This window comes from Bombus vancouverensis, chromosome 6 (assembly GCF_051014615.1).
Source record: "Bombus vancouverensis nearcticus chromosome 6, iyBomVanc1_principal, whole genome shotgun sequence".
Classification (NCBI taxonomy): domain Eukaryota; kingdom Metazoa; phylum Arthropoda; class Insecta; order Hymenoptera; family Apidae; genus Bombus; species Bombus vancouverensis.
In genome coordinates, this window is record NC_134916.1 from 19,105,577 (window position 1) to 19,126,573 (window position 20,997).

General features: G+C 34.3%; 1 protein-coding gene across 5 annotated transcripts in view; it reads right to left on the reverse strand.

Moving 5' to 3' along the window:
* The window catches only part of Sytbeta (Synaptotagmin beta), a 97,415-nt gene that overhangs the window by 62,799 nt on the left and 13,619 nt on the right, over nucleotides 1-20,997 (reverse strand). For all 5 annotated transcript variants that reach the window (XM_076619172.1, XM_076619174.1, XM_076619171.1 and 2 more), the window contains one exon: nucleotides 5,297-5,652. In XM_076619172.1, the coding sequence (XP_076475287.1) occupies nucleotides 5,297-5,563 (267 nt within the window). In that variant the 5' untranslated portion in view covers nucleotides 5,564-5,652. The remainder of the gene's footprint in view (nucleotides 1-5,296; nucleotides 5,653-20,997) is intronic.

Sequence of the window (20,997 nt, forward strand, 5' to 3'; positions counted from 1 at the left end):
TTGAAATATCGTATAACGAGTTTGTTCGATTTTTTCGTCGTACAGCTATAAAATTATCAATGCAAAGATTAGTAAAAAAGTAAAGAAATTGTAATTTTTCTATCTAACCGAGCCAACTTTAAAATATCTCTGATCATCTGTGTCAGCTTGTGAAACGAGAACGTAGAATTGCCACGTGCTATCAAGAAACTGTAAACGTATTACTACAGAAACAGAGTTACGATCAGAATCATACAACGATAAAAAAAAAAAAAAAAAGAAAAAAGAAAAAAGAAAAAATATTACGCCCGATAAAACCATGTCTGTGTACGAGCACCCGTACGTGATATGCTTCTGGCCGCGATCCTTTATTAATACCTGGAAACATGGCAGCTTCGACGATACAAATTCCACGAGATACGCCGGCTACCTACACGCGTCAATTTTTTAAACGCAACATCCTCCAATGGATGTATTAGGTTGGCAACTAAGTGACTGCGGGTTTTGTCAATACCATCTAATGACAAAATCCACAATCACTTAGTTGCCAATCCAATACATCTACCAATACACCATTGGGCGAAATTCAAATTTCCATTGACTTAAGTTGAAACACGTTCACGTTGATACATATTTCGATCACGTATAGATATGGTGAAGATTCGTAGAAGAAGAAAATTAAATTAACGTAACGATATTCCTTTTGTATCTTCTTTTGTATTTCGTACAAATCAGCATATCGAGAGTCTATTTCCATGAAACGTGAAATACCGTTACTTCCGTTAGTTTCGTAGCATAGAAACCTAGAATCCGCTATTTGCTAGACTAAGCTCTGCAAGACTATATATTTTTGACAAATTTTCTCCTTGTTTTTTGTCAAAAGGCAATATCACGGATGGAGCTATCGAGGAAATAATAAAAATTTCGGAATCTATCCGAATCCCTGTCCGCCAGGCGAATCCCTGTGTGCCGCCTTTTCGCCATTTGTACCGTGTACGCGGCGTTTCGAAGGCACGATATCTATCGTTGTGGAGCGCTGTATCGATCCACATTCCATATTCTGGATTCCCGGTTGGAACGGCCAGTTTCTGTATCTGCGCGCGTACAGGTAGTAGACACGATAAAGGAGATTACGAATTTCGTTAAATTATACAGCGAACCGGGTGAATTTTAAAGCCAGGGAAAAATAAAAGCAATGGCGATATACTATGTTTCCCCGCGCTTATCTTTCTGTATCCCTGCCGAGTCCATTCTCGCGAGTTACATTCGCAACGATCGGTACTTGTAAGCGGACTTTGTCGAATCGAAAAGCGGAAGGTCATACGTAAACTGCGCACGAGCGACGAGTCTTAATCGGTTTATCGTGCGAAATTTCCATGAATTGAGCGCAATATAGCGTAAGTTAATAGATTTTCGCGAGAAGTTTCAGCGTCAAACTGATGGACGCAACGCGAGCAGTAAATTGTTGCTCTGTTTCTCACTGCCTCGAGAACATGGATTTCCTTGGTGTGCCATTAAATGCCGTGAACAACTGTCGTTTGATCGATCGTTCGAACAGAAACTTCGTTTGTCTCACGGCAAGGAGTATCATTTTTCGTTCAGATTCGATGAGAAAATAATCCTTATGCGATAAGAAGCAATTAAAAGGTGTTAGTTATTATTGAAATTCCTGTATAATTGTTTATTTCCTATTATTATATGAATTTTGTGTTATTATTATTATTATTATTATTATGAATTATAATGATTTGTTAGTTTGAACGTAGAATTATTAGCAGAATTTTAAGCTGCGGAAAGTTTAAGGTAGCAGAAGAAAATTTAATTTCAATCTTCCGTTAAATTTATCCATTTCAAATATATGAGAAATGTATGGTATTTTTAATAATTAACAACAAGTAGAATGATAGATGGAGAATTTATGTATTTTGAGTTAAATTGTGTAAAGAAATCCTGTTGTAATATACCCATCGTGATAAAATTTATCCAGAGTCGAAAAATAAATATCGATCATCGATAAAGGGAGAAGCGAAGACGAGGAATATGTGTTTCTTATTCATCGTTGGTATCTTAGAACATGGAATACAAAACACAGGCTAGACAGTCAATGGTAAATATAAAGTTCCATAAGATGGTAAGTCCATACTTTCTACCTCGTCTGTGTCTTCGATCCTCAAGACAGTCCTCTCTCTCAGTGGTAGATTTTGTAACCAATAAGTGATAAGAAGGATATCAACGTTATCACTAGAGAAACAACATAAAATACTGACAATCTGTTTTACCTACATCGAAACGACTAGTTCTCTCTAAGAACTTATCGATTACTTAAAATTTTTACCGACCCTGCTTTGTCGGTATTTTCCTAAACAGGTTTATAGGCCTGTACTTTATCCACAGAATAAAACGAAGAATGAAATAAAATGAAATGAAAATTAAATTTTAAAAATGAAACGAAAATTAAAACAGAATCAAAGAATACAAATCAAATTAACATAATTAAACATTGATTGCTTATCAAGAATTCTATAAACATTGAGAAACTAAAAATTATCGGAATGCCTAGAATCAAAGGTGATATAATTCTACTAGAAATTTCATATTTAAATACGTATCACAATTAAAGCATTCGCGATGCTCTTTTCAATTACATTTCTGTATGTACATACTGATTAAGATAAATATGCTCTACCAGCGAGATTTTCCGCTGACACATACGTGCATTTGTCTGTAATAACGAAACTACATGCTAACAAGCTGACACGTGCACAACAGCCACGTGGCTGTTACTAACGAGTCTAAAAATTATTTTTGACGAGTGACCTCCGTACGCGCTGTCTCGGAAAAACGTTCTTTGCGAGTTTTATAAATCAATTGACATACGCACGTTTATTTTATTACACGATCGTTTTCCTTTTTCATCATTATTTTATAGAAACATAATATAATTACAGTTTAGTAAAATATTTTTCTATTTTTCTCTTTTTTAAGCATACTTTTCCATAATAGATCAAAATATTGGTACCTTTATATCATATAATTTTATATTATACAATATCGACGATACTAAATTAAATGTTTGTTTATATTAAAAGCGAAGACACTTTTATCAATTTATAAGTAACAACAATAAATGATTAAAAAATTATTTCACGAATAAATTGTACGAATACGAAAAGCCATCCGGCATCAATCAAACACAGCGATTTTTAAAGAGCAAGAGTTATCCTGGATACCTTTGATCTTAAAATGGAACGCGCACGGCATGGCATTGAAACAATTATACCTTCGCATCGTGCAAACAATCAATTTTCCTTAAATTAGTAGCCGACTGTTAAGTAATTAGCAGAGCATGTAGTTCCAACTGATAGCAGTTACTAATAGGATTTCGAACAGTTATGGTACGCGCTATGCAACGAATCATTATTATCAAATTCGCATAGGTAATAATTTCTTATCGAGTCGTGAATTATTCCACTGTATATATATAAATGTTTAAATAAAAGTAAAAAATAACACAATCGTAAAATTTAATGTACAAAGAATTGGAAGAATTTACAAATTAAACGTTTTTGCCATTTTCCTGTAGAAACGGGAAAAACTTAATTAGAATGTTATAGATACAAGCTAATTTTTCATACATCCAGTATGTTAGTCGATCGATATGTTAGCGTTTGAGAATATGGCAAACTATAATGCACATGTAATGATGTGTATGTGTTCCGGACAAAGAATATACGGGTGTATTACTGCACTGAAAGTAACAGTTCACGCTATTAAGCTAATATAAACAATTGGGTAATTACGCAGCGGTTCAGGACGACTCCAAGTATGTTGACGTTGGTCAAATAATACCGAGACCATTAATTAATGGTTAACTTTTTTGCACGTCGAGTGATCTAACTGCAAGTGAATTAAGGACAGTGTCATTAAGGATCTATTACTCATCGATCGGTCGATAAGTTGACGAAACTTTCAGTCATCTTTCTATATCTAATTAAGTCAGCGCGATTTATATTTTAAATTTAAAGAAGAAATTAAAAAGAATATAAAATTGGATATGGAAAAATACCAATTTAATGCTATCATTTAGAACTAATTGATTTTTATAATGTTTATTAACGGTACTTTATGGTTATTGATTCGCTGCAGATTGGGCGGAGAAGAGAAAACTATTTCACAAAGTATTTCTGTCTAATTAGCCATAAAATTTGTCTACCTAAAGTAGTAAGTAGAAACTGAAATTAAAATGAATTGTACCATTGTACGAAACGCCGTGCCTGACTAATCACAAGCTTATCTACTTACAGTAGAATTGTATTAACGAAGCTTCGCGTCAGGCTACTTAAGACTTAACGTAAGCAGTGGAAAATAAGATTAAGAAGAATTGTACTAATGAAGCTCTGTGTCTGGCTGGTCACGAGATTTATCAACTTGAAAGTTTACGTGGTATTTTAAAAGTTTTTTTTACAAAATTACGAGAATTATATAAAAATATAATTGACAAATATTCTCGGAAATTTATCATACAATAATATAAAGAAGTAAAATTTCTTATTTCTTATTAAAAACAAAAAAGAAAAAAAAAAGGGAGAGATACTTTTCGATCCTTTTGTTAAGCTAAGTTTTGTCTTAAGGGCATGAAATTTCGCATTACTTGAAGTAATATTTCAAATTACGCGATATAGCATCTACATAGTTATAAAACTATCCCACGCAATTTTGTGGCATAGATATAAGTTAGGGGAAACTTGTGCGTGGTATTTAACCTGCTAGATCGCATCAAACTTACATATAGAGTATAGCTAACCTATAATACCTCGACATGTGATCAGAATAAATCTTAATCAAGCGGAATAGACGGTTATAAAAATTAGCTGCTTCAATTAACTACTCACTAATAATTTCGCAGATATTAGAATTAAATATTCGAAACAAATTATACTTTTTCATATCGATTAATAATTCGATATTTTTCACTGAACATTCTAAAAAAAAAATATCAATCTTAAGCAAAAGGAAATTATAAAACTGTCCGAAATTCTAAATTTTACAAGAGCGAATTACTACAAAATTTTAATATTGTAACAAACTATGATTCAAATCGGAAGAATGTGCGCAACATCTTTTTTAATTTATCGCGTTAATCTACGAACGAATATCCCGCGATAAAAATATTTATAAAATCAAACATACGATTTATAAAACTTATGAAATAAAAGAGTTAGAAAAAAATTTCTATTTTCCTATATGACAAGGCAACTTCGTAATTTTTATTCGAGGCACGTATAGCGATTCATATAGAGAAGCATATCTTACATACCGTAGTCTGCACTGCATGGTAATTCTTCTGCTGTTTTCGCCAACAATTGAGCACGTGTGACGCGGAGGCGTCGTGACAATGCTCGGAACAGCCTTCTTGTCGTGTTTCCGACTTCTTCGTGCCCGGTGGATCTGGCCAACGATCCAGACTGCTCCAATATTTACCCTTTCGTCTCACCGCGTAATATCGATACACCACTATCGTCATTGCGACGAACAGGGCCAAGCCAGTTCCAGCGGCTGCCCCGAAGATCGCCGAGGAAACCATATCCTCCCTCTTTTCTTATCGCACTTTTCGCTCGATTTTTCCTCCTTTCTGAACCGTTGCCGCCAGTTAGATTCTCTTCAGCCTGAGATCTGAAAAAGGTTGGTCCCATTAGAACGAAAAAGGAAGCTTCCAAGATTAGTTTCATTGGATCGTACTCGTTGTCACGTTATACTTTCCCTATTTTTCCTTCTGGAAATTCGTTGGCATTATTGCAACCGAAACATACTACATTTTTAAGAGATCTTTCTGTGAGGTTACGTGACACGTGCGGCGTCGTGTTCCTGCCTCTTGCAATCTTAAAGATGAAAGTCTATTTATTCGAAAATGATTTGGGATCATTTGAATGGATACTAAAGTTTTACATTTATACAGTTTGAATAGTACGATATGATATATAGGTTTATGATATATAGCATTAGCGAATAGAAAGTTATTTTATGTCTAAATACAAATTGGAAATCTACAATAAAATTCTTTCACTTAAAGTCTGAACGAATTCATAGGTATTTTGCCAAGAATTAATCTTCACGTTCAATTTTCACGGAAACGAGGGATCAATTAAAAAATTATGCTCTACATTTTTAACTGATTTTGCACCACGCGTTCTTCGCGTCACATTGTGTATTTAGCAAGAGTATCCGAAGCTTCGGATAATAAAAGGATAAAGAGGGTGGAACACGGTTTCCCACTTAAAATTATCATTAAGCAGCTATGAATTAAATCGCTGTAAAATATTCCCAGCTACTTTACTGCTCTCCACACGTATTCAGGTATATATTTCTTTTTAAACTTTTCAACCTCATGCATATTTATTCCATGTTGCTCCTGGAATCGTCCGAATGATCGGCGTTCATTTTACTAACTTGCTTCGGGGAAGAATGAACATAGAATGGGAATTACCGAAGCGTGCCGAGGCTCCAAAGGTCAAAGTTTATTGGTCAACATCAACTACGTGAGGAAAAAAAGAAAGAAGCAAGAACGATGAAAAAAGTTTAATACGCTTGCCAACATATTATACATTTCGCCGTAATCTTTGCGTTACGATCGCGTTTACGAGGGTCTTCTATGCGCGGCCGACCATTTAACGCGAATGGAGGAAAACGGCGAACGGTGCGCAGACAACGGATCTGTGAATTCCCGACCCTGTCGATTTGGACAGGAATCTTATGAACCGTCCTTTCTTTGTTTGCTTTTATTTGCCACGCAAACCGAATTCGCGCGTCGAGGAGGCAACGAGAAGGGAAGGAAGAACAGAATTATGTCGTTGTTTTACGGTGTTATTAATAAGATCATAATCGGGGAGAGTGATACAAATTGCGTGAATAAATTGCGACAGAAGAAGAGTTTCGAGATGTTTAATAGATTTCGCGATATAGTATCATTGTTTGTCTCAATACGCTGCTCATTGGTTTATGAGAACAGCCCTTTATGCGTTAATTGATGCGCTATATTAGTGAAGGCAATTCAATTTAAATATCATCCATTTTTCTGGAGTTTTGATATTTCAATTACGGCTTAGTTAAATCCTCTAAAACAACTGTAAACGCGCAATAATGTTAATAAGAATTTCTTTAGGCTTAATATTGTTAGTGTATGTATACGTATACATATATTCTTTCGATGCTCGCTTGAGTCGACGGTTCGATAAAGAATGAAGGAGACACCCTTAGGTGTCTTTCTTCTCTCTCTCTCCTATGAAAACCTATGAAAACTGAAACCGAATGACAGACGTGGAAAATTCTTCGCGAGAGAAAAATTTTGTTGAATTTTATACAGACGTCTATAATGATATGTGTATGTATATATATGTATATGACATATACATTTGTATATACTATTTGTTTTTGACTAGCCGTTTTGACATATTTGTCTTTGACTAGCCGTTCATTTCACGATCATTGTATGAATTTAATTATCGTATAAATGGTTAAAAGTTATGGGACTAGCGTGGAAATTAGCGTGTCCTCGTTATCGCTCGAACTTCAGGGATCTGAGCTTCTATCTCGTACCATACATTTTCGTCATTGAATCGTGACGCTCATCGTGCAATTTCCCAGTCGAGTAGAACCAACAGCTTCGTCCAGCACGCACATGCACAATTCGACAACGCAGGGCTTTTGGCAAGCTCGTTGAACTTTCAAGTTGACATCTTGCTCCTGCGTCACGGTGCGTATACCGTGGATTAATCTATTCAGTTGCTATGGCGATGGCTTATCTTACTGTGGCGCCTGGTCTGAATCAACGTATGATAATAAAAAGGAAAATGGTGCATCTCGTGAATAAGAAGATCGTGGAATCTAGGAAGATATAGAAGGAAAGAATAAAATAGACTGGAATAGAGGAAAAATTGAAAAGCTGATCGAAGAACACAGGAGACACTCGAGCAGGACATATAAAATGTCTTATCTAGCTTTGAACGAAACAAAAAAAAAAAAAAAAATTCCAATTTTAGAAGAACTTTTTTAACGATAGAAACAAACAACTGAGCGTTATTTAAAAGTGAATAAGAATTCATTAAGTCAATTGTACGGACTGTTGACGTGCACGATCCGATCGACTAACATGCATATGCAATAGCGTCGATCGTACGATCCATAGAGTCCTCTCATCGATTAATCCTTTAATTGGCCGCGTTTTCACGTTTACATCGAGGCGGTGATTACATAGTCGCTTCTTCGCTATCGCGAAGCATATTACAATGCTAACATGATCAATGAATCGTACGCAATCATCCTACCTTTTTACTTGTCACGCAAAGCTGTTGATTGATTGATCAAAACACGTTTCGATTTTCCAAAATATTGTTCTCCAAAAGTGAAATATTTTACGCGGTAAGATAACTTCAGTATTTGTGATACATATGTACGTACAATACACGGATGCAAATTGTTAACAAATGAGAAGCTGGTGAAATCGATAGGATGTGGGGCTACACAAATACGGGCTGACCTATTTTCAGTTGTTAATATGCATATTTTCGAATGTGCTCAACTCTCTATTTTTAAGGCCAAGCAAGGGAAATTATTGCACAGGGGCTGCAAGAGAAGTTCAATGTCATTTATGATACGCCAAATTAAACCATATCTATGGATATGCGACTCTATCACTGTGTTATGAAAGTAAGTGGAAATTGAGTTTGGATGCTATCGAATAACTCGAATCTTTCCATGTCAAAATGTTCCCAGAAAATATAGATAGCAAAAAGCTACTGTCTTTTAAAAGTATAGTAAAAATACAGTAAAAATGGACAGTAGAAAATCATTCATCGGAATTAGGCTAATTCTTGCTGATGAAAATGTTTGTCTGAACATAATTATAAATCCTATTATTTGAAAGAGAAAATATAGATAGCGAGAATAATCAGTTTGAACATAGATTTCTGCCATATGTATATGGCCTTCGATCATATAAATGCAGTTCCACCGTATAGTGCTGACATAGCCATATGGCTTAATCTTTTCAAAGATAGAATTACACTAAGAACGATCAATTTTGCTAGAATATGTGAATTTTAATCTATCTTATCTGCGTTCTCCTCTTCTTTTGATAGAGTATGTGAATTTTAATCTACCTTCTCCTCTGCGTTTTCATAAACGTGATTAATATTCACTGCGCAAGAGCGGCGATTAATCGAAGCTCGATATTCCTGACAGTTTTAAGACAGTTTTAACAAATTCATGAGATTCGTTTGAATTTAGACACGCGTACCATGCAGACGATGTCTATCGGATTATAATCTTGTTAGAATTGCAAGAAATAAAGAAATGTATACACGCGATTGCGCAAGACGTTCTTCAGGGGAGAAATTGGAGAAACGTGATCGAAAGGGATTGGTCGAAATTGAGCATCAACGAGATTCTCGACTTAATGAAAAAGAATGGTCGAGGTTCTTGTCAACTTTGATGGCAAAATATCTGCAAGAACATTTATTACGATACATATCACAAACAGGAATTACAACGTGGAAAAAGGATGGAGATGAAGAAAGAATCAGGAGACGTAAACGTTCAAGATAATCATCGAAGAAACATAATCTTTTTCTTGTAAGATTTATAAAATACCCAACTGTTTCGCTTCGTGTTAATTTCTTTCCGTCTTTCATTCCTCTTTAAATGTCGGAATGAGCTCTTTATTGAAGTAATCCTTAATAGGATTGTCTGTTAAATAATCGATCAACTACAATTTATATTAATTTTATAATGGTTTGCATAATTTGTATTTTATAATAATTAAAAAGTGTATTTAAATAATCATATAAGCACTTATTGGATTAGATTTTAAATGATTGAGTGGCATAATTAATTGCCCACATAGAATATATCTGAAATGTTAAATTTCATTTGAAACTGAATATGTGTACTTTGAAGAGCGAAATAAAAATTTTCCATCAGTCGTTTCTTTGTTCGACGCCAACGTAATATTCAAACAACACGAGGTGGCCTGTGATAATTAAAAATGCAATAAGACAACGGTGAAACTCGGTGCACCGAGTGGAGACGAAAAGTGAGATGGTTATTGTTCAGGGATAATATGGCGATATTCTTAACTTCTTTTGTCTTTGGCTATTCACAAATAGGCGAACATTTCATTTTTCTGTGGGAAAAGAATTTTATTTCCCAAATGCATCACCCATATTCATTAGATTTCTTCTTTTATGAATAATATATACGAACGTGAGTGTAACTCTGTTGTACAAAGAAAATAATTCCACGTGTCTGCATATTGCAAGCCTTTCATTTAAAAGCATCTATATATTTATTAGATTCTCTTTGAAGAAATCGCATGTGAATAAACCACGAAAAAATATTTCACAAAATAAACGCACGATTATTATCCTTAATAATGATATCCTTATCATTGATAGAATATTAGAAAATCTTGAACCTAGAAATTTTCGACGATATACATTTGATATTGATTTACATACTACTAAAAAACCGAGCGAGTTTGGTATAAAATTTTATAGTAATCTATGTGTAGCACATATGTAAAATTTTAATGATATAGCAATAAGCTCTGTATGAAAATTATTTGTTTGGTAATTAGAGCGTTGAGTAAAATTCATTCTTGTTTGGTTTAATTCATTAATACGAGTAATTAATCTATTTCTATTTTTTGTTTATTGTATTTATTATTGTGTAACTCCATACGAGCGCGAACAAAAGAACCAAATATCACAATTATTCTCTAAAATGTAATTCCGTGAATAAAATCACCTACACGTGTTCGGTAGTGCACAATAACGTGTGATTTCGCTCCATCAGGGAAAAACAGACGAGATTTGTTCATCGTCACAAAAAACGTTCATCCTTGTTGGAAATTGAACCGTCACGGAAATAACGATTTGCACGGTCGATTGCACCGCAATCGAATTCATACAGGTCAACGTGAAAGTAACAACAGACACGATACACAAATCTAGAAAGAAAAGTTGCACCAACTACGAATTAACGGCTTACAAGTTAAACACGAGAAAAAGACTAAAATAAAAATGTTTGAAACATTAATTTATCAATGGCCGACGATGTCAGGCGATGAATCGTTTCTGTCACCGACGTTTCTAACGTTTTCTCCGAGGCTTCGACGTCAATGTCAATTTTATCGCGAGGGTAATCAAAACCAATTTAGCTTGATATTTACGCAGTTCGATCATAAAGCTGCTTTTATAGCGAGGGATAACCGAACTTGCGTTTCGCGGACGAGAGTGGCTAATTCAAAGTTTCAGATTTCCTAACATATATAAATAAACGTGTTCTTCCTACATGAAATGGATGAAGCCAATAAATCGATCGCGTCTAATACGAATAAATTGAAAATTAAAAGTGTAGGAAACGTAACACGCACCAGTTAGAATAAAATGTGTTCGCGGAAAATACGCGGCAAGTTGAAATTCACATCGTTACAAAGTTATGGAAACAATCACGAAATTGTTTCGATGAAAGGCTTCCCAAACGGTATTTTGGATCGTGGAAATATGCACAGGAAAAGACTGTCGATACGAGTTAAAACTTTTGCCGATTTTTTCCATTCGTCCAATTAAATTATCGCGCGATTGCTGTTTTAAAGCTATTTTTAATTACAATGGTTTAACGATTGTTTGTAAAAATTCGACGTATATAATAACTGGAGAAAAATAAATTATGCAAATGAAGATTCCATTGCCTTCTGCGTTAATGATATTGAATTAACTATCGTACTACCAACACGAATCAATTGTCGTGTTGTCGTAAATTGAAATTCATTGTATCGTTGCCACAAACCGCAGTCACAATTTAGAGTGGATGTTTACTTTGCGGTGGACAATAATCGTGATATTCAGTTCTGTTCACGGCTGTTCGTGTAATATTATGTTTTCTCATAGCTGAAGTAGATACAGATAGACTAATTATATCTAATTCTATAATAGAGTCAATGACCCTAAGGAAATGGGCATTTCTATTATTATCAAGGAATTATCAAGGAATTTCTCATTTTTTTCTTAATTATGAAAATTACTATCCTAAAATTTGGCTTCGTGTTAACTATGCCACGGTAATCGGTATTATGGGATTAATTAGGGGAACTTGCCATTTGCTATTTTAGGATTTTTCTATAATTACCGATTAGAAGTATTTTAACAAGCCAAGTGCTAGGGAAAAGGTATGATTTTCGCGTGACGCAAGTGAGTTTCTGAGCGAGAGTAAACGAGCCAAACAGAGTAAAATTAATGGAAGCATGGAAGCTGGGAACAGAGGGACAGCCGTCTTTGATTATTTTGCCTAATCTCGATTCCACCTGACGTTCTACTCCATTCAGATATTTAATCGTCCGCGAAAGAAATGATTACTCCCTCGAGATTTCCGTCCTTGCCTCGTCGAGGTGGTATCTGCAAGCGCGTAAAGTAAGATGTATTGATCCTTCGTTAATTACTGTGGCCGTTCACGCCCGGTCCTTCGATCTCGAATAATCCATTCCGAAGGCTGGATCCCCTCTGTCTTCCCCCGGTTCAATTCCCCCGATTAAACATCTCGAGAAATTAAAAAATTACACCAAGGAAGAAACTTAGTGGATGATAATTAACATTGGCGCTGCTATATGGTGTGCGCAAATTAACTAAAATTTTGTCCGCACGATTGAAATTTGATATATAACTAATGTTATCAATACTTTTCATTCAAGTCCCAGATTAAGTGGAAAAATAGTACCGATGTGGAATTGATTGGGAGGACAGAATATCCAATCACCGAGATTATATTAGATCTAAAGTAATTAAACAATTTGAACGGAAGAAATTATTTCAAGAAGTAATAACGTTAAGAGATGAAGCGAATTGATGAGAAATTTATTATTCTGAGAAATGTAAAGACGCGGTTATAGGGAACGTAAATGTCTATATTGTACATGTATTTAACTTGTGCAAGTGTCGTTATAGAATTTCATGTGCGACGACTTGTGCATAAAAGAAAATTTGAGCAAGGAACATCTCTGAATCAAAACACGTACCTAACGTACGAAACACTGCCCGGATCATGGGTTTATAACATCTACTCTGACAGGAGCATGTTCAGAGTAGTATAATATAACGGATCGTGACACGGATCTTCTACAAACATACGTAACTTTAATTCAGTGGTATCTGCGATTCTAATGACAATCTTCAAAGAACCCTAAACGAATGCTAAAATGAACCCTTTTGTTGCATTATTAAAATTACTATTAATTTACTACATATATATAAGATATTGTATTACTAGAATTAAAAATATACTACATACAAAATATACTATTTTTCAGAAAAAAGAGAAGATTTAAAAACGACAAGAGTTAGAATGGATGTTTTTATGTACCGATACAGTAACGCTTATATAATTTATATGACTTCTCAATATAACGTACACGTACTTCATGTTTTTATCATACTCTATATTCTTAAGAAATGATCGACGGGAAAGATAACTTAACTCTTTGCACTCGAGGACTTTTTCGGTCGGGCGTAGCAGCTACTCCGGGTGATTTAGCTTATACGTGACGCGTGTCTTACAGCTAGCGTAAAATGATTTTATATTCAAATTAACTTACAAAAAATAAAAAAAATTGTAAATATAGATAAATTATTGGAATATAATATTTTTTAATATTTGAAAATATGATTTTATAATATTAATTTCTGTATTTCTTTTTGTATGATAATTTATAAAGCATTCACCAAGATGCATTCTTGAATATAATTCACCTCATTTTTCAACAGTTCAAAGTCAAGTTAATTTTCATTTGAGCTAATTTCACTTCCGAAAACCATTTTTTTTATGGTTTCCAAACTATAATACTTTTGCCATGATCGTCGAATCCGAACTAACGTTGGAGACGTTGTCAGAACCATAGTTTCGCAGTGATATGGGATTAAATATTTTATCTCCATTTTAAAGTCTAACTACTTTACACTTCCTAACAAAGAACACAAAGAGCTAAGGAACCAATTTACAAACCAAGATTGCACTTTCATCAATTGGAGATGTCGAAATCTAGCATGAACAGGGACTGTCGCCTCTCGCTCGCCACTGGAGTTGGATCACGGAACGCCGTGGTGACTGAATAACTACAGTTACAAAAATATTCAAAATATTAATATTCCTCCGGAGAATTTAATTTCGATATCAAAGTCGCTATACACCGCTCAATTTTGCACCGGGAAACTACTTATTAAGAGGGATCGACTCATTACGTATTCGCAACGTGACTGAAAATCAAGATGGAGGATGAGAAAGGTACTCTCGGGCACAGGATTCTCTGTCAGAAGATACCAAGATTAGAGGATTTCTCGACAGTTGTCCGAGCATTAGCGTTATTTAAAGAAACTCACGAACTGATGAAACTCAAAGACGGGATATCTCATCGGAAGACGACCAACGTTCAACTATAATCAATTTTCTATACAACTGAGATGTTGCACAGAAATTATTATAGATACAAAAATAGAGTTTGTTATTCGTTTGTATTTTGTTAGGCGTTTATTCGACTTCATTTTGTTATTTTATTTCAATTTCTTTTGTATTCTAGTGACCAGCTTTCGCCTACTTTGACAAGAAGTATCGACAAGAAGTTTCTCGAGAGATTTAAATAGAGATTTCATTGATCTCGTTATTTCCTTTGCCTTTACCTTTCCTTTCCACCACTTGAAAGTAAAATTATTTATAACTCGAAAACACATAGCTTCTCCATAGCGTCTTCCGTATATTATATCTTCAAAAGTTAAAGTTACGTCCGAATCATTCTAACGTATGTCATATAAGGTACTTGCTTTTTAAACAAACAAGGCAAAATCGAATTCTTCCTACTTGAGACTTTTAAAATTCCCCGAACGAATTTTGAGCTTTAAATTCAAATTTCTTCGTTCCAACATGCCAAGTCTTTATGTTAGTGAATTTTAAGGTTTTTGCTAATTAAATGGAAGAAAAAATCAAACTGAAATTTGCCGCATTTCCTATTCAAAGTTACAGCACAGTAATTAAACAGTTAGTAGTTGATGCATCGAAAAATCAGTATGCATTAAAAAAAGACCATTACAGTATGCAAAGGCATTTAAAAAAGGATGTATCAATATCATTTATCTCTACTTTATATTCTGTTAAAAAATGGAAAATATTTCTTGATATTCTTACATACGATATTCCTTGCAGTTTTATCATAAAACTTCCTTTAACCTTTTTCTTCCTCTTTCTTTTCTTGTTTCAAAGAACAGACTATTTGAGATGAGAAACAGAGGCACGATTTGTTCGTTTCAATAGCAAAATTCGTTAGAATGTAGGGGTGGCTGGGTTCTGAAGAATTCTAGAAAGAACAATATCATTTCCATCGGTAATTCGGCGATCGATAGCGGGTCTGATCGTTTCGATAGCGTGTCTTGAAAGCAAATGATGAGAAAAATCAGAGCTATGGGTACGAGGGTAGAAAGTTCTTGATTTATCAAAAGTTACGGATTTCTAAAGATATGAGACTCGTGTGTACACGACGAAGTAAATCTAATTTCTTTCTGGATATCCCAGCCACACTTTATCTCGTAACTCAATCTCGAAACGAAGAAATTCTGCCGACATGTGTGTGCAGAGGTTTCTGATGCAAAGTGAGATTAATTATTATGTAATAATTAAATTTAAAATTAATTTTAAATCCAATTTTCATATCCCACTTTCGCCCCTCTTTCGATAGATAACAACATTTTACCATAGATATGAAACAATAAATCCTGTGTTATATATTAATAAAGATTATTTCATATTTTTCTTCAAACTTAAGAAATCGTTTAATGACAAAAGACGAAACGATCTTCCAAGCAACGACTAGCATTACATTATTTCCTCCATATATTTTCTCAATTGAAATATAAACGAAGTTAATCATTTCGACTACGTTAGAGTTTAAATTATCAATTTTAAATATGCTAAATATTTCTTCATTCGTCGTCAACATAATTTCTTACGTTATACAAACTGTCTACGCTGAATATTTTTTTAATCCCGCTTTAATCCTGCACCGTGATGAATCCGTAAAGTCGAAAAGTTTCTTACTACGACGAAAAGAGAACGATTCTTTTACAAGTAAGACCATCCATTCCGAAATCCATCCCTCGTGGAATACCTATACACGTATACCAAACTAAGGACGAAACTTTCGGACGACCAAAGAAACAAGTAAATTCCCGGTCTTTCGCCGGTATCGAAGATATCGGATTCGACAAAATTAGAATAACTAGAAACGATACGTATTTCTAAATTTTCGATAGACTGAGCTTTGTAGAGAAAAAGAATCTATCGCAGCAAATAAAGTAGTAAATTTTTGGGCGACTGTGCAATGATGTTCAAGAAAACTCCTTCGACTTTTAAACCCTTTTCATACGTTGTACAATGAAGAATCCGAAGGAAATGGAACGTTTTAAGGACATCTTAAAAACGCAACTCCTGCGTGAACAGGAGAATCTATTGGTAAATGTCGCACGATTGTAGCGTCAACGAGTACGAAGGATAGCGTTAAAATCAAATTAGAATCTTTTTATTATTGTCTTAACTATTGGTATTTTGGACGAATAGTGTCTTCGTTCCTTAATTAAAATTTGTTTCGTTTTGACATTATAATAAACGTATGATAAAATAATAAAAGCGGAATTCTTCTTCAAGATTCATCTATCCGCTTAAAGCTTCGTAAATGGAATTCGAAGATTTCATCGGTGATATTCGAACTTTAACCTTTTTCATCCTGTTAAGGATTTCTAGGAAATTGTTTAAAAATCGATAAAATGTTCTCTGATGCTTTCACGGCGCATTAATTTCTTGTTGAGCGCATTAACTTCTTCGTGACTATAATTTATACAACATAAAAATGATATAAGGAAATTTTCAAATTAGAATTGCAAAAGGTGGAATACTGATATTCCGTGTGTCATGGTGTACGCTTCATACAGAATGTCTTCGAAATACCACGGCTCATTCGCGAGATGCCAGATCATTCTCTTCCTCGAATTAATGGTGTTTCAGAACGTGGAGTTTATCTCCATCATAAGTGTCGAGCCGATAGCTACACTGAGTATGTACCTATCCACTCAGCCGTTTCTCTTGGAACTTCATGAAGGATAAACCTGGGCTAACACGCCTGCTGCCCAAGTGCATTAATCGATTTAGCAATATATCAATCACCTCAGCTGTCTCTCGTCGCCGAAATTCCAGGCTATCTGTCCCATCAAAACCGCGACAAACAATGATAAGCGACGACAAACTACGAGACTAATTTGATTTTTGATCTAATCATGACGTGCAATTGATCTCGTCACATGCATCCTCGAACTTGCGTACTATAATTTTATTTGTAACGGAAACTATAATTTAATTATCCTTGTTCATTTTTACCTTTTTTCAAATTTTCTTTTTATTATTCAAATATTCTTTGCCAGATATGTTTCACTCGTTCGATATATGCAGAGAAATGTAAAAATCCGTTTCAACCCTTGAAACCAGAACCAGAATCCTTGAAACCTGAATTGACTCGATGAATAATTACACTGTTCACAACGTATCTAATTTTGCAACCTCCGATAGACAATTTTTGTAGACTTTTGTGAATCAAACACAAATTTGCGAAACGTTTTTTCCCTAGAACCAACAATTTCCGAAAAAATCAATTCTGAAAAAGAAATTGCAAGTTCTCAACTTTGCGGGTGTTTTGTGCTTTTACAGTAACAGCTATCGATACAATATACTGCCCCGAATAAAATGATACGTATTGTTATTGCATTCTAAACATTTAAATATGTTTGAAGAACGATGAAAGTGAAAAGGACACCTAAGACGCACCATTTGTTGCTTACATTTTTCACTTTATTTCAAAAACTGAAAATGTAGGCGAACATCCAACCCTAGTACGCGATACAGCAGATATTTCTTTTAAGGAAAGCATCAAGAAAAACTAGAAAATCATCTTTTGTGTCCAATATAATTCGCGCATTTAACGATTCCGTTATGCCGAATTTTTATATCTTGATAAAGTAAGTCATCTGACGAAATACTACGCGTTAACGCGGCAAATAACTTTTGTTTGTTGTTCTAGCCAGAGTTGATCGATTTTACAATCAATTAATCAAGCCGAGCAATCAATCAAATCGGTATTTCTGTGTTGTCGTTTAACAAGGACTTTTCAGGGTGAACATGCGCCGCCTCGTTACACGAAAAAGAGGCAAAAGAATGGAGGACACGTTTCAATTCCGAATAACCGAGTTTGATTCCCAGAAAACGAACCGTGGCGAGGGGTTGAAAGCCGACGACTGTAATCGAATAAGAAGAAACACGAACTTCGAAAATTAGAAATTTGTGAGTAAAACACGACGCTAATTGATCTGCAGATGAAATTACAGATTTCAGTTGACATTTGACATAGACTTTTTATAGATTTCAACTTTATCTATCTTCTATCTTCTGTTATATCTTTATTATTTTCAAAGATATCAATTTCCTTGTTCTATTATTTTTTAATTTTTCCATATTTTCATTATCCTCTCTCCTTGCTTATTATCCTTTCTTTTCTTCATTTTTACGTTCCCATTCTTCATACTCGTCTTGTCATCAACTCTCTTTCTCTCCTTTATTCTCTTTTCTTATCCTTTGGAACTTCTTTTCTTTCCTCCTCTTTATCGTCCTTTTTCCTAGAAACCATTCTCTAAGCAAATGACGTAATGAAAGCGAATACGAGACAGTGATGTCTCAAGACTCAGATGTCTAAGTTTGTCCTAATTAGAGTCTTCGCTTTTATTGTATGTACAGCTATCGTATCAAACGTATTACAATATTTTACTCTTAACGAGCGACGCGTTATCAGTGAGGTGTTCGCGAGATATAATTAATGCAATTACGGTATTCGGCAGATGAACTTACGAAACGAACTATCAGCCGTCTACAAACACAAAGACAGGTAATCAAGCATCGATGTGTCTCGGGTACGTTTCAGTCGAATACATCGAAAGTTCGTTCACTGTTATCACTCTGTAATTAACGCGTTGTGTAATCAGTTTCCCGATAGAGAACAAACTGGATGCGCGCCGAATACGAACAACCCCAAAAAAACAGATACATAGAAAGTGATCAAATACGATGTTCACTATGATGCGAATAAAAATTCTTCTATTTTACATTCATTGGCTTCTAATTCTGTCTCAAATATGAAATGTTAAACAAATTAAAAGTACTCGACAAAGGTATACTAAATTTCACTGAAATTGTAATACTTTTGTAATTAAATCCATATACAGTTCAACTATTTGAAAAGAGAATTTTCTAGCTATTTAGCTTTAATAAGTTTAGAAAGATGAAATAACAAGACGTTTCTCTCATGGAACACGATGGGAAATGGTCGCAGGAAAAAATACGAGCGTAAGAATATGAAACGAAAAAATATATGATGTATAACTGATACTACGTAAAAGTCAAGGGACGAAATCGACATTTTTTTCATTTTATTCAAAGCATGTTTCATTGAAAGAAATACTTTAAGAGCCTTTCTTTCCACGAATTATGTGTATTCTCATCGGATCTAAGTTTGAATTAATTGCTAATAGACGGAATTTCCACTTGCTCTCAAACTATTAACACGAATTTTAATTGCACAGTTAATTACACTACTTTGAAAATTAACTATTTCGTTGGAAACACTTATTTATACATTGATAAGTGTTTAAATATCGAATTACGTTGTTGGTAACGTTAATAAAATCAGTACGCTGGTTTCCTTGAAACCAATTAAATCTGTAAATACCTCGATCGATAGTCTGCTATCAATTCGCAAGTTATAATACAAACATCTACTATTGGGAGTAAGTATACCGAATATGCAACACGTTAATTAGAATGTATTGATTATTTATCGTACACACATCAAAGGGTATGTTGGAAATTCTTAAAACAAATTCAATGACTTATCCCAAAAATTTATTTGAAATAGTTAAGAATGAAACAATTTTCCTACCTCTTTTCTCAATTAAAATTAAGAAATTAATCCTCAAGGCCATGTTCTCTCTACTTCAATCAAAATCCTGCAATACTTAGTGAATTTAATCAATAACATGCCATAAATTATCTTCAAAAAAAATATTAGAAATTTCTGAACCGACTCGAATGACTTGTAACAGAAATCGTTCATAATAGTTGAAGACAAAATTGTTTTCCAGATTTTTCTTCGATATTGAAAATCCTCAAAGCCATGCCTTTCCTAATTCAATCAAAACCAAATAAACTTCGTTAATTTAATTAATAGATTGCTATTAATTATATTTAATAAATTACATATTTTACATACAGCATAGATGGACATTAAACCGCAAAATCGCTCGGCCGCTTGAGAATATACAGAAATCAATACAAACAATTGCTATAACAGGATACATCGGACATCATTTTAGCTTATTTCTGTCATCTAATTCATCGAATAAACCTACAAGTGGTTCCGTGGAATAAGATATCGATCAGAGGCGTATCAGTCTATCAGTAGCTGATTAAACCAATCAACCCGTTAAGTTAATTCGGTAACTTCTTGGCATTTGGGAATTTGCAGTCTAAATCCGTCACTCTAATCGATATTCGTCGCATCGATACCTGTTAATGTGATTCAAATTTGCTATAATCATTTTCATTAATCCATAAGTTATTGTCGTTAACAGTTTAATTACAAGAACCAGGTGAATGAACTTCGATCCAATTTGAAATCACCCGCGGTATACGTGAAATTTCTCCCTTTCCTTTGTCTCTCAAGTGTAACTTAGACAGTTACAAGGGGCAAAAACGAGACGACGATTCGACCAAATGCGATATTCAACCGAACTGCCAATTCGTTTCATGCTCGTGTAACGAACTAATTAATTGTAAATTTTAGATCCCGTCATCGAAAAATATATATAAATATCTATATGTTACATGGCTGGC